This window comes from Aptenodytes forsteri, unplaced genomic scaffold, assembly GCF_000699145.1.
Source record: "Aptenodytes forsteri isolate BGI_AS27 unplaced genomic scaffold, ASM69914v1 Scaffold405, whole genome shotgun sequence".
NCBI classification, from domain to species: Eukaryota; Metazoa; Chordata; class Aves; order Sphenisciformes; family Spheniscidae; genus Aptenodytes; species Aptenodytes forsteri.
Window position 1 is genome coordinate 102,691 of NW_008795481.1, and position 14,501 is coordinate 117,191.

The 14,501-nt window shown below is 40.5% G+C and overlaps 1 protein-coding gene across 1 annotated transcript in view; it reads left to right on the forward strand.

Moving 5' to 3' along the window:
- The first annotated feature begins 3,075 nt into the window (after positions 1-3,075).
- Positions 3,076-14,501, forward strand: part of LOC103900566 (ephrin type-B receptor 5) — a 59,569-nt gene continuing 48,143 nt past the window's right edge. The window contains exons 1-2 of the mRNA XM_009281272.1: positions 3,076-3,243; positions 13,986-14,050. Coding sequence (XP_009279547.1) covers positions 3,150-3,243; positions 13,986-14,050 — 159 coding nt within the window. The 5' untranslated portion in view covers positions 3,076-3,149. The remainder of the gene's footprint in view (positions 3,244-13,985; positions 14,051-14,501) is intronic.

Here is a 14,501-nt window from a genome sequence, read left to right on the forward strand (position 1 = left end):
TCTTCACTGTTTTATAGGGTTGAATCATTAAAAGAGATTTGGATCCTCAGGAACTGTCATGCTTTTCAGATGCTTTATGATTTTCAGGACTTCCAAGGAGTTGGAGATCATTCCACTAGCCAAGGAAGTATATGCCCAAAAATGGTTTAGAATCCTTTATGGAAGGGTTAGCACAAGAAGGATTGACAGCTGGTACATGGTTGGCAAGTTCTGTGTAGCTGAAAGAGAGGGAGGACAAGAAGGGGTATTTAAAGAAGTTTGTTGCAGGATCCTGTGCAGGGAAGGTGTATTACTGTGCAGTTGGATTTGGAGGAGAATGGGGGATAGTGGATTCTGTAGCAAGGAGAGGTAATCTGTCTGAAAGCAGTTTTGGAGGAAGTAGCAAGATGAGAAGACCATGGAAAGGTGCTTGTGTGGACAAGAGAAGAGCGTGGTTTAAAAGTTGGGATGGTTTGAGGTTTCTGTTTAAGTAGTTTGGTGTAGGGAAGAAATAGTAGGAGAACTGAAGAAGGAAAGATGACTGTCTTTGGGTGTAGTCAAATTCTGCACACATCAAGTGCTGGGGGGGAAGGGCAGGGCAGTGGTTAGCAATTTAGGGGCTTGGTACTCTTTAATTCAGAGAGGCTAGTGCTTCCCTCCTACTCTCCCTTAAATGCTTCCATAATGTTCTCCTCTACCCTTCACTGTGGAGTAAGCATTTTTCTTTAAGGTGTGGAAGAGGCAGAATCAAAAAAAAAAGACAGATCTACCTTTTTTAACTGCTAAATCAAAACCAGCTTTTTGGTTTAGCCACAATTTGTTTCAGGGAAAAATAATTTTCCAGTCTAATCCAGACAAAGCCTGTATGATGCCTCATGAAGAGCAGTGCAACATTGCTGGGATACAGGGTCTACCAGGGTAAGCTGAACAGATGTTGTAAGAGAGATGTGCAGGTAGGGAGGGAAAGAGAACAATTGGTTTCCTTGGAGCCAGAAATGATTTTGTGTCTGCTTCTTGGTAGCAGGGGTTTTTTTAGTTATATCTGTTTTGTGGTAGCAAACTGATTTCCTCCTTGCATATTACCTAGTAATTTCAAGACTTTGGCCTGAGATCCAGCAGCCAGAGCATATTTGGGTTCTGTTTCCTGCTCTGCCACTCGTAAGTTATGTGACCCTGAGAAAGTCTGAATTGTGGGCTGTTTTCAAACCTTCTGTAAATGAATGCAGTCCCTATTTGACCTCTGTTTCTGCATTTATTTACCTTCAAAATGAATGTTTAAAAGTTCCCATCTCTCAAAAGTTGGCTGGCCTAAAAAAAAGGCCTTTAGATGTTACAATATTATAGATTGACTGGCGGTACAGATGCTGAGTATTTATGTTTCCATGTAGAGTAGTCATGCAGGCTTGATTCTGGTGTACCCAGTCTTGGTTTTGGTGGCTCAGGCAGTAGTCTTCACTGCTGTTCCTGGAGAACACTGCTATGTGCTTGGATAGTTCTTTCTATAAAGAAGGGTTTTCTGATCACACAGCCTGGAATTTTCTCCTTTTTACAGTTTCATCCAATGGTGTTTTTCTTCTGTGGTGTATACATGCTTCATAAAATAATACGTAGTACCTGTATTACATCCATCTTTGCATTTAATCTTCATTTTTCCTCAGCTATACTTAACTGATTTTATTTTTCTCTTTCCTCATAAATCATGAATTAAAGGGTTTTTTTCTTCTTGAGGACCCTTTAGTTTTCTTACATTTTAGTGATGCCCAGCGTGCCTTTGGTTCATCTGTGTTTAGTGCTCTAGGTTCTCATTAGGGGCAGTGTAAGAGAGTACTATTCCATCCTGAGCAGTAATTTCTCCCCCTCTTTAGTAAAGCAAATCAGATTGCAGTCCATTGCCTTTTCTCATACTCCCCAGGCTGCCTTTTTCCCTGCTATGCCAAACTTCCTCAAATCCCCCATTGCTAGGTTTCCAGATAATTGCAGTGAGGCTGCCCCTTTTAATTACAACTCTTCTCTCCCCTATTTCAGCCAAGTTACTGAGCCATTTCTCTATATTGCCTGAGACATTTTTCTTTCTCCTTAGCTATGCTTCACTGTCTCACTGAAGACATTGAAGTGTTTTCAATGCTCTGCACAAAGAGCACCTAAAGAAAAAAAACATACTGGCTTTTTGCATGTAACCTACATATTACCATGATATTTCTCTGGTGGGCTGAGAATTGGGCAGATGGAGCCAGAAATGCCTTGCTTAGCAAAATTATTGTGCTGGATTGATCTAATGCAGTGCTGGATTACGCTACATGCTGCTCCCTGACTGTGAGATAAGCCTTTATGTCAGGTTCTTAATGGTGGTGGTGGAGTTTTGTTTGGTTTTGTTTGGATTTTTTCCCACTTAAGATAATAAATTTGGACTTGTGTGCTTTTCCTGGCTCTAACGCAGCAGGCTCCCTATTTGACCTTAAATATCACAACATTTACTTCCTCACCTATGACATATTAATGGGAAGAATACTGTCCAGCTTCAATAGTTCTGTACAGTCATATGCTTAAAGGGACAAATGCCTGCATCTGAAATGCAGTTACAAGTGTGTCAGCAGTGCAGATTTGTATTGTCATAAATGGTGAAAACTCTCATGTCATGGCTACTGCTCTGCAAAGTCCTGAAAAGGCAAAGTATAATTATAAGAGACAGAATTTGGAAAGCATACAGGGGAAATGGAATGGAGACCTTCCAAGGGACATTGCCAAAAATGCAAAGGGTCAGGACTTAAGTAAGAATACAGCCTATATTGTGGGACAGATTAACGTTGATCTGGGAACCCCACTCTCACTGATGCCATGAATGTCTCAAAATCTATGTGTACAGAACAAGTGGGACTGAAGTCTTGAAGAGTGGGACGTGGCGGTATATGGTAAATACTGGGTCTGTGCTACTCTTTTTCACCTGTATCTCAGAAGTAGTAAATGATGGAGTGGGGGTATAAAAACTGCCAGTTTTGTATTATTGTGACCTGATTTCTGTTTCCACCTTCTGTTTTTTCTTAACCAGTACTTCTGTGTGAAGGCCTCTGTGCTTTGATTTGGGAAGATATTAAACACTCCAAGAAATCTCTGAACATTTCAAGGGAGTGGCATGTGTTTTTTGGAGATGGTGGTATCTACAGAGAATCTTCATGGATTCTAATGCTGGCATCAGTGCAAGAAGAGTGGCGGGAATGGGTTGGCTCTGGATGGTCTGCTTCTTTCATCTAGTCACCTCGCTAGAAGGTAAGAACAGATTTTATATAATGCAACAACTTCAAGTTTTCTCTAGAGAAAAAAAAAAAAGTGTGCTCTCCAGTATGCTTATCCTAGTCCAGATGAGCATTGAGCACGTGTCTTTCTGTTTGATTGTTGATCACTATCTCATGAGATGTAAAAAGATATTAGTATTGTTCCTAGTGGGACAGGCAAACCCTCTTATGAAGGGGGTTAATGAACATTTCTACTAGCTATCTCAGAAGTGACAGTCTCAAAGAATGAATTTTTTGCCCTGGGAATAAGGTCCTTGTTTATGCTTTGCTTGTATTTGATTCTTGTGTTCCTGTTCTTGCACCATGTTTGTTTTGTGAAACAAACTCTTGATGTTTATGCTGTTCTACAAGGCAGCATCCAGTGGGCTGAAATCAGGAATTTTCGTCTCTGCCATCTGAACAACTTGCCTCATATAATAGACATGGAGAGAATGCTTTGCATTAACAAGAAGAGGCAGTTTGTGTTAAGCCAGCAGAGGAGAGGAGGGAGAGAGCAGTGAAGACAGGATAGAGAAAAGGTGGGCAGGGGAAGAGAGAGGCCAGGAAAACGTGAGAAGAAAGAACAGATGATAGGAGGGAGGGTGATGAGAGCAGGAGATAAGATGAGAGCTATGGGAGAGAGTTAGAGAAAGGCAGAGGTATTGTAAACTATCCTCTTGTTTGTTCCAAGAAATATCCTTGCAGCTACATTTGCTCAATGAACTGCACTGCTTTGTGATGAACGTTCCATCTCTTGCATATCTGAAAGCCTCTGAAAAAGGAGAGGAGGGAGAGAGAGAATCAAAGGGAGACAAGGAAGGAAAGACCTAGAGGGAAGGAAAGGAGAATAGTGTGAGATCTAAGAAAAAGAGGGTGGAGATTGGGAAGAAAAAAATACTGTTTTTTTCTTATTAATAATGAAGAGGAAAGCTTGTTAAAGCATCCTTTCTGTTAATAGGAGGGGAATGGAGTGGGAGAGAGTTCAGAGAGGAAATAATTGATGTAAGATTATCATACAAATTCTTAAATCTCTGCAAGTCTGTTAATTGCTGATTTAAAAATGATTTTACAAAGTACTGTTATTCCTTAGTGTAACTGGTGGAGGAACTGAGATAGAAAAGGGAGAGAAAATGTCCATTCTCTGCAAATATGAAGTAACTCAGTGATGCCTGTAGGAACTGACATTTTTGAAATTCAGTGATCACTCCTGTAAGTTTGTAGAGATAAAAGAATTTAGAAAACACTGTGTGATACAGCTTCACAGATCACATGGTTGAATTGCCTGGATTAAAATAGGACAGTAAAATTCTGCCTATGGAGATGAAGCAGTAAAGGTGCCCATGAGCTGAATTTAAACTCTCAATTCAGAGTCAGGAGAGTCAGCACCTTGCATTGTGACTGTACTACATGGTTCTAGGATTGTACTCCAAAGCTAATTTGCGTTTCAGAGGTATTTTGTGGTCAAAAGGCAAAGAAGAATTATGCATTAGGGGAAGGAAAGTCTGATGATAACTATGTAGAAAGCTTTGCTTTACTATGGAGTTATCCATAAGGAAGAAAAAAGGCCCATGGCCATTTTGTTGACTCATTATTATATATAGTAGAAACTTGAACTTCAGGTTTCAGATTTAAGTTGAAAAATATAGGGAGTATCCAGTTTGGTCTTTAGTTTTTGTAAGGTTTCTTAGACGTTTTAGATGGTGTCTAAAATATGTCTCACCTCTAACTGAAGAGGATTGACTAAGTGGGAAAATCAGTCAAGGTAATTTTTCTTCCAAGTGTTAGATTTGAGTTAGATTTAAACAGTCTGAATGTAAATCACTTTTTGTCTCAAACTAAGCGTTGTTTGAAATTTTCTAACAGGGGAAAAACAATATTGATAAAACCTTAATGTAAATAGTTAAGAAAAGAAGGAGAAGCTATAGAGAGGGGAAGAAAAGTAGCCAAAGTATTCAAACCATCTTTCTATGCATTATGAAGAGAGCAAATACTTTTTATGCAGAATGCTTTTCAGATATAAGAAAGGCAGTACCCTTTTGCAGGACCTAATGGGACTTAAAATCCCTTCATGACTCAGAAGTAAGGAAGTTCTTGTAAGCAATTGAAAATGTTTTTGTTGTTATTGTTGGTTTTAATGCATAAAAAGGAATCATAAGGCTGAACTTATTTGATACAGATCTAGTATTTGGACACACTGATTTCACCAGGAATGAGCATGTCTGTCCAAAATTTTCCAGACACGATTTTTAGCCTAGAAAAAAAGCTGCATGGCAAGCATGAGGGAAAACTGTTTTGGAAACAGAAGACATTTGTAATCTTACTATTTCAGCTTTGTAAAAGGAAACAAGATTGCACAAAAGTTTTCATTAAGATTGCACTTCCCAATGTTTATGGCTCTGCAAGAGTTTTTGAGGTTTTAGTTTGGGGAACATTATTTTTGAGCTATGTGCTGGGTGAAAAAATAGATTTTTTCCTTTTTCTCAAAAATACATAAAGAAATACAGAGAAATTTTATTTCTATGAGTATCTTATATGTACATAATTACTGTCTACAGTTTATCATTTAACATTTTTGTAGGTTAACCTTTCTGATTGTAAAAGTTAGTGAAGCATAGAATTTAAGAATGCCTGATGGGCTACAGTCAAAATAGCTGAGAGCAAGTGATAATTTGCTAATGAAATAGCTCTTGCTAGGGCACAGAGTTGAATTTTCTGTGGAATATTTGGTTTGGTTTGACTGAATTATAAATGTTTACATCTGTAAACACAAGCGGAGTTCATTTTGCAGAACTCATTAATATGTTCCAAAGGAATGATATGTTCTGCATGTGAGTGACTGCATTTATTTTACAACAAACTCTCCAGCCTGCAGAATGGCTGGACAGCCTTTCTAAATATCTTCCAGAAGTTCAAGATACAGAGAGGATAATTCTTCTGCTTTGGTAGAAACTTTTTGCATTAAAAGTGTCTCCTTGGCAAAAGGGAATATGCAAGAAAAAGGTTGTGCATTCTTACTTCATTTTTTCCCCTATCTTTTCTATTAACTGGTTGTCATCTTGGGTTATTGAAAATCACGTATTGATTGCTCAAATTGGCTTGACTTTGAAGTGGAGAAAAACTATACTTTCCTCAAAGGTAATCTTCAGAGTAAAAAATACCATTGCCTTTTGTTTTATTAAATACAAAGAAAGGTTTAAATGGATGTTATTTTACTTCGGGGGGGGGAAGTGAAATTAACTTTTTACTTCAGTTGCTTGTGATTCACGTGAGTTATTTAAAATCCTAGCAAAGATTTTCTGTTACGTTCTTCCCAGTTCTTTCCTGACACTTCCCTGCATGTGAAAATCTTTGCCACATGCTTGGAAAGCCCAGGGCAGAGGAATCTCCTGTTGCAGACATTCAGGAGGTGAATGGGACTGGGCTGGATGTGCAGCTTGTTTGTGAGGGGAGGGGTGTTCCGGGTTATCCCATTGGCCAGTCTCAGCAGCTCCGCTTGATTTGTTTTCTCCCATAATAGATTACTCTGTAGTCCTTGTGCTAGGACATCCCCATTCCCAGGTATGTACCATAGCCCTGTGTTGAAACTGTTCACAAGCTGCAGGCTAGCTCTTGCTCCTTGGAGGCAAGTAGGACAGTAGAGTCTATTCATGCAGGAACTAACACTGTTTATATTCAAAGCTAATGAAAGCTTTAAAGAAAAGGAACAGCGTTCTTGTAATATACGGTGTCTGGGACTTTCAGTATATGCTTCAGTGAAACCTTGGAAGACCCAAGCTCACTTTTTAATGTTTATGAAACAAAAAATAAGCAGAAAAACATAGATAAACTTTAAAAATCACACTGTACTATCATCAAAAGTAGCCAGTTTGATGGCAGTGGCAGTTGGGTAAGTTTTAGACTCGATACTGGGTGTTTGCAGAATGAATCTCTTAAGCTGTGGAAGAATACATATTATATTGTATTACTAGGAAAGTTGTAGACAATCATTTAATTTGATTGCATATGCGAAGTTGAAACTAAGCATTTAATGTCATTTTTTTTATTTCTTGATGTCTGCATTTCCTGACATCAGCAGAGGAATTAGTGCAACATGTTAATCCTGGCAGTTTCCCTAGAGCTTTAACAAAAGAATAGGGAAGGTAAAGAGAAAAATACAGTCATTCATAAAGCTTAAAAGCTGCGCTACTTTGCAAATAGCTGTGTATTTCCATATCCTAGACCATTTGGCTGTCATTTCTGTCTTTCACAGATGGTACATAACTCCTGATTGGATTGTGAGAATTCCCCCATGCGGATGACAACTTCGATGTTCTGATAGTGTCAGCATTTTGCTCTGACACAGCAAGTAGTTAAAAGATACTCTATTTCATGGAAGACACTAAATACCTATCCCATTGACTCCAAATAGCTTTTTTTCATTAGTTGCAGATGAGAACAGAAGTAACACAAGAACATTCGCTGCAGGAATGACTTCACAGTATAGATTTATCCAAGACAAAAATCAAACTCATTTGTCCCATATAGGTTAGTTTTGTATATATTCTCTTATATTAGGAGGCACATTTTATAACTCTGTAGCTTGTTTTTTGATGTTAAGTCATAGCTGAACTGTAAAAAAGACATTTTTTGTTAAAAAGTTAACAGCAATCTTTGTATTGAGTAGTTATAAACAAGTGGGATTTTTTGGCTCTTTTTGTTTGGTTTTGTACTTGTTTCATCAACTCATTCTTGAAAAAGAAAATACTTGTTGCAGTTGCATATGTCACTAGCCTTTGATATATTACTTACTTCACCACAATAGCTGTTTAGTTTTGGAAGAAGTTCTAGTGTATTTAAGGCGTCCCAAAGTTTCACTGTATTCTGTCTCCAAGTGATAGCCCACATATATAAATATATTTGTTCAGTTGCATGATAAAAGGATCATCTCCCCACACTCAAAGGAGCACAGAGGAACAATGACAGGCAGGGGAACCCAAATAACCTAATAGAGAAATAAGCATCCTGATCCAGCTTCTCCCAGGGCTATCACAGGAGCGTGATCAGCCCATTGAGTAGGAGTGGATCCCATTAAGATAAGTCAATGGAAGTGCTCTCTGGAACACCTTGCAGATTGAGGGGAGTTACTGCCAACAGGGGCATGGGACTTATTATGGGATGTAGGGAAGATCATTTGGGGCTTCTGCAAAACTTACTGTGGGTTGTTTAGGGGAGGAACTATAGGTGGGGAAAGGGAGGGATCAAGGTGGTTTTGGGGACGATCAAGTGTGAGAAAATAGAGAGATAAGGGCCCAGTCATATGTAAACAGGCTGGTGGTCAGAACGCCTGTCAGGCCTTGACCTGCACCTGATCACCACAGTCTATCCTATCTTCTTATTAAATTCAATTTTTCACTAGTTACCTGGGTGAGGGGGCTTTATTTTGTGTGTATGTGTGTATATGGATGTTTAAATGCCAGCAACTGGAGTTGAACCACAGGTCATAGGGGCCCATCTGTCAGTGCTGCCAGCAACTGGAGGGCCTGGAGTGGATGAAAATCAAGTGCCCGGAACTCGTTGGACCACAGATCACAGGATCTGTGTGTCTCTGATGCCAGCAACTGGAGTGAGCAAGCTTATACGAGTGAGCCTGTGATCTCTAGCAAATATCAAGCCAGACTAACTGGTTAGTAGAGTAAGAAGGTTGGGAAGCCAGGGACAGACCAGAGAGTCTGGGGGATGAATAAGACACCTGTTTGTATGTGTGTGTCTCTGTGAGCGAGACAGCTGGAAGAGCTATCTGCTGAGGAAGGTCCAGACCAACTACTGGGGAGACCATAAGTTCTGGGGGTTCTTTTGAGAGTCCTGTCTGTATATTGAGTATCTCTGTGCAACCGGAGACAAGATAATCCAAGGGCCAGCTCCTGGGTAGGCTGGATGTCTAAGGCCAGTTACTGGAGGGATCCATAGTGTGTGTGCCTGTGCATGTGCTTGTATGTGTAAGTGGGCTCCTGTGGAGTGGGGCAGCACTACAGCAACTGGCTGCGGGCCTTGGGGGCTCACATGTCCAAGTGCCAGCAACCTAGGAGAACAAGAATCCAGGGCCAGCTACTGGGTAGACTGCATGCCTAAGGCCAGTTAGTAGACGATCCATAGTGTGCCTGTGTGCGTGTGTGAAGGCATGTATCAGTGAGTGAGGGTGTCTGAATACTGGGAATAGGAGTGGGGCTGCAGGCTTCAGGTGCTTTTATGGGCAGGTGCCAGCAAATGGGGAGACCACAGATCCAGAGGTCAGCTACTGGAGACTGAATGTTTAAGGACAGTTATTGCAGGGATCCATATTGTATATAAATGCATATATATTTCCCGCTAACAGACCTTCATCCTGACCAGCCAGAAAGGGGAGCAGGATGAGGCCATTGGTGGTGCTGTTTCTGTTTGCATGACTGGTGAGTGTTTCTGTCTGTGTTGATCTTTGTGGCTGGCCATGTGTATATGTGCAGTACCTACATGTGTTTGTGTGTGTGCCTATTGGGAATACCCACTCAGCCTTGCTATTGGTTGGACCTGGGGACATGGAGCTGCAGGCTGCAGCAGCCTTGCTTATGTGAGGTTACTGGATTTGGCAACCCCTAACAATACTTTTGCACAAGCCCAGGGAATGCTTTCTCTTTCCAGCCCTCTTAGAGAGCATTCGCAGTCTTCCTACTTGTTCATGTTCGAGGCATGAACATTCTGCATGAACATATTCTGCATACAAGGCAGAATAAGCCCAGTAATATTTCAGTTCTTTTCAAGAAGTGTGTTAAGCCAGAGAGCTTTGCTGCTTGGGGCATTCAGCTGTGTAGCAAAGCAAACTCTCTGAATGTTACCTTTTACCCTAGTGCCCTTTGCCTTATCTACCAATGTACATGTACACTTGGATATATTCAGAATTCAACTGGACAAGGCCCTGAGCAACCTACTGTAATTTAGCCTGGCCTTGAGAGGGGTGTTGATCAAGATGACCTCTATACCTCCCTTCCAGCTTGTTTCATTATGTGATTCTATAGTCTGGTCATTCTTAGCACCAGCTTCTAATCCCACAGGTAAAGGGATTCTTTCACTGTCTTCTCAGGATCAACTTTCAGTGGCTATAGTTTGCCTAGACTTGGGTTGTATAATTTCCTCTTGCACCACTCCACTGTTAAGACACTGAGGACAAGTGTTCTTCAATCCAGAAAGCTGTTAGGCCATCTCTGCCTTCATGAAGGTTGACCAAGGGTCAATCATCCTTGGGTGAATTGTCATCTTCTTGCATCAGGGGAACATTTTGCCTGTAACACAAGCACTAATTTGTCTTGCTTGAAAGTATAGGCTAACCAAAATCTGAAAATCATTAACATGCCTATTCTGAACAGCCTGATCTGTAATAGCAACTTCCAACCTCTGCCCAGTTGATCTTGATGTTGACATTGTAGTACAGTGCAGCCCAAGAGATTGGTTTGTGACATAAGTATAGACTGGTACTAACATAAGTCTTTGAAATTTTTTTTCACCCTTTCTGACCTGCAAGAACAGAGGACACTGAAATGACAGTGTAGTTAATTCTGATTTTTGTTTTACGAAGAGTGTAATTAATCCACTTGACTCTGCTATAAAAGATGATGAGGTTTTTTTTAGTTTAGGGAAGAGAAATACAGGAGAATCTCTCATCAGCTATTTTTCTCTTCTTTGAACTAAAATAACTCTTAGTAAGAAATTACAATCTCATTCTTCAAAAATGTAAGAGGAGTCAAAGAAGAATTGTCATCATTTCTTGTGTTTAAAAGCCTCCAGATTGCTCAGATACCTTGATTATTCCTCATTTTTATTCCAGAGTGGAATATTGTTCCGTTGATACTCTGAGGTCACCTTAATAAGTGTTGTCTCTAGCAGCATCATGGACTGTCCTGGGCCCGGGTCTGATCTGATCTTGCAAGACCCTTGATTTTGAGCAAGATAGAAAGGGTGTAAGCCATTTTGTTTCCAGGTTGGTAAATTCAGCTGAACAGATCATTGCTATCTGCACTGAAGAGCAGCAGAATACTGGTCTGGCCCAGCACACTGAGGATGTGGAGTGCTACATCAGTACTAATAAAGTGGCAAAGTGAAGGCTTATACCTGTACACTGGTATGTAGTCATTCATACTGTAAAATTATTAGCACAGTCATGGGTTTGGCCCATGCCAACTAACCTTCTCCTAAACAGTGCCTAGGTGTAGGTCAGAGGTTAGGATGGACCAAGGACCATTCCTGAGAGATGGTTTGGATGCAGCCATGCACTTCTGTGGGGTTGGAGTTTTTAGCCATGTGAACATGAACCATACTATGCCTGTTGTCCTCAGAATTAGAGAGCAGTCTAACAGCTTGTTAGATTTATGAGTGTACATGCAGCTAGTGTGACTGGGGATCTGATTCAAGGCATACAGCCAGTAGGAGAGGGAGAAAAAGAAGAAAAATAGCGAGGGACTTTTGACCGTAGGTCACCAAATGAGATTTATGCACACAACGTTCCTGTGTACTTTTCTTATTTTTCTAATACTTCCTGACTAAAATATTCACTGTGAGAGGGACAGTTCTGTGTGCTTCAGGCTGCCTGTATCTGTTCACCTGTGAAATATTCATGTGCTTGATAAAGATTACCTTGCTCACTGGTAAGAAGCCGTCTGGAGAATATGCTTCCTGCTAGTCATGGCAGAGCCCAGGCTGCTGAGCAAGTCTTCTCTATTTTCTCTCTTCTCCTTTCCTTTCTCACCTTTTATCTGGCTTTCCATGCCCTGATTAACTTTTCTTATTTTATTTTGTTCTAAAGTTTCCATGGGGTAGTTGCATTGTACTTCGGTAAATGGGAGACTCAGACCTGATTAGAAAAAAAGTTCTTTCTTTGTTGAAAAATGACCTTGTATATTATTCCAGCATATCAAAGCCATGTTTGGGAACCCAGTGGCAAAGTACTGACATGACAGAGTGCAACCCCTGTGCCAGACTGTGTGATTCAGACAGTAACGTCCATGGGGGAATGTCAAGTCCCTCTGCTGCCAGGACAGCCTAGGGGAAGACTATGCCTCAAGGAGGCATAGGCCTTTCACAGATGTTTTGCCGCTCAGAGGAGCCATCTGAGCTGAGCTATCCTTGAGCATCGAGCTGCTCAGCATTTCCTGAGGTCTGTTAGGTAATTTTAGTGGGGTTGTGCTTTAGCTATAGCCAGTAGCTCTTTCCAGTTCTGGCAAGCCATCCCAGATATTTTTGCACTGCTTTTGAAGCAAGGAACTGCATTAGCTTCTCAGGAAGGTCTAAGAAATATATGATCTCTTGTAGGAATATATGGAACATCAGTTCAGGGACATCACTGAAGCCTGATGTCTGGATAAACTTGCTCACTTGATCATATCTGCTTTAGGATGAGACTAGTCTTTCCTTTCTGCTGATTAATGTGGAGTGAATCCCCAGGAGCACTGATAGGGATAGTGAAGTCAGCAATCCATAATTTGGAAATAGACATTATTGAGGATCTCTTCTGCATAAAACATGGGACAATCATATCATTAAACTTTTGCAAGGGGAATAATGAATCCTGTTTGTCAATAAGCTGGATGTTGCTGTGGGGTTTTATTTTTTTCTGTTTGTTTTTGGTGGTTTTTTTTAAACAAAGCAACAAGATAGAAAAACGAAAATTAAAATAAGCAGACAAGAGAGATTGACTTTCCAGAATTTAAGAAAAAGCAGTCAATTTGTACAGTATGTATCAACACATGTAAATACCTATTCAATGGAGTCTTTTTCTTCCCCTATGTCCTCACTAAAAATGTACACAGAAAAGTGCACATGCTTGCATACCAGTAACTTCCAGGGTGGTCTCAGACCTTGACATTCACTTCTGGAGAATACTATGTGTATAGCTTGCACTGTCACAACCTTTTCTGTATTTCTTTGTACCTGAACAGAGAATAACATCTCCAAGAGCAGTCAAGTCTAGTACCTGTCTGCAGTGATAGATTCAGTAACAATGGAAATGCAGACTAGTTGCGGGAATAAATTAGGCCCGTGAAGTTCTGCATGTACCCTACTCCTGAGCAGTATAATGCAAGAGACTGACTAATACTGATTTTCTGATAAAACTGGGGGGACTCATACACAGGCTTGCAGCCTAATGCCCAGCTCCAGAATAAAGTGAATCCATTACAGGATCACCTGGGTCATCATCCTAAACTCGCACAGAAATTTGGTTCCAGAGCTGGAAACAAAAATTTCTTGGCCTTGTGTCCACATTTACATCTGCAGATGTGTTGCATGGGCAACCATGGTCCTGAGGAGACTGGCATGCATTCGTATAACTCATCTCTCTGTCTCACCCTTTCCTTTCCAAAAAGAGGGTGGCCTCATCTGTACTGCTCATTATGATAACTCTACTCCATGCTGTCAGTGTGCTTACACTTTGCCCGGCAGTTTTCGTCTGGCCAGAATATTGCCAAGCAACTTGCTAACCATGACTTAGCATGATTATGTGCCCAGTGCCTCTGCCCCTGTCTTAGCCCTGCTTAATTTACTAGTATGGACGTAGCCTGCCATATTTAATCTCAAAACATGAATGTATATTCTGGGTGTGTGGAAGCCCTCTACAAGACATATTTTTGGGGCTTTTTTTCAGAGACAATCTTGTGAGGGACAGATAAGATTTTATCCTGACTTGGAAAAGCACAAAATACTTTTTTTTTATTCAATTTCTTAAAATATAAACAGAAATACTTCTGGATACAACTGGAGAGACCTCAGAGATTGGCTGGACCACCCACCCTTCTGATGGGGTAAGCATTTCTCTTGTCCTCTTCTTGACCACACGTCTGCTGGAAGGCGTGCGTGCAGCTGATGAAGAAAGGGAAACTGGAACCAATGAGACCTGTTTTATGGATTTTGTACATATGAACAATTTGAATATGGTACATTGTGCAAAGCCAGATTGTTAAGAGAGGAGGATACTGGGTGGGATACCATTGGCACCTCCTTACCCTCTTCCTTCCACCCTCCTTCAGAAATACTCATGAGGTCTCCATCCATCCATCCATCCATCCATCCACACAGACTAACTAGAATAGAATAAGAATAGAATAGAATAGAAAAGAATAGAAAAGAATAGAATAGAATAGAATAGAATAGAATAGAATAGAATAGAATAGAATAGAATAGAATAGAATAGAATAGAATAGAATAGAATAGAATAGAATAGAATAGAATAGAATAGAATAGAATAGAATAGAA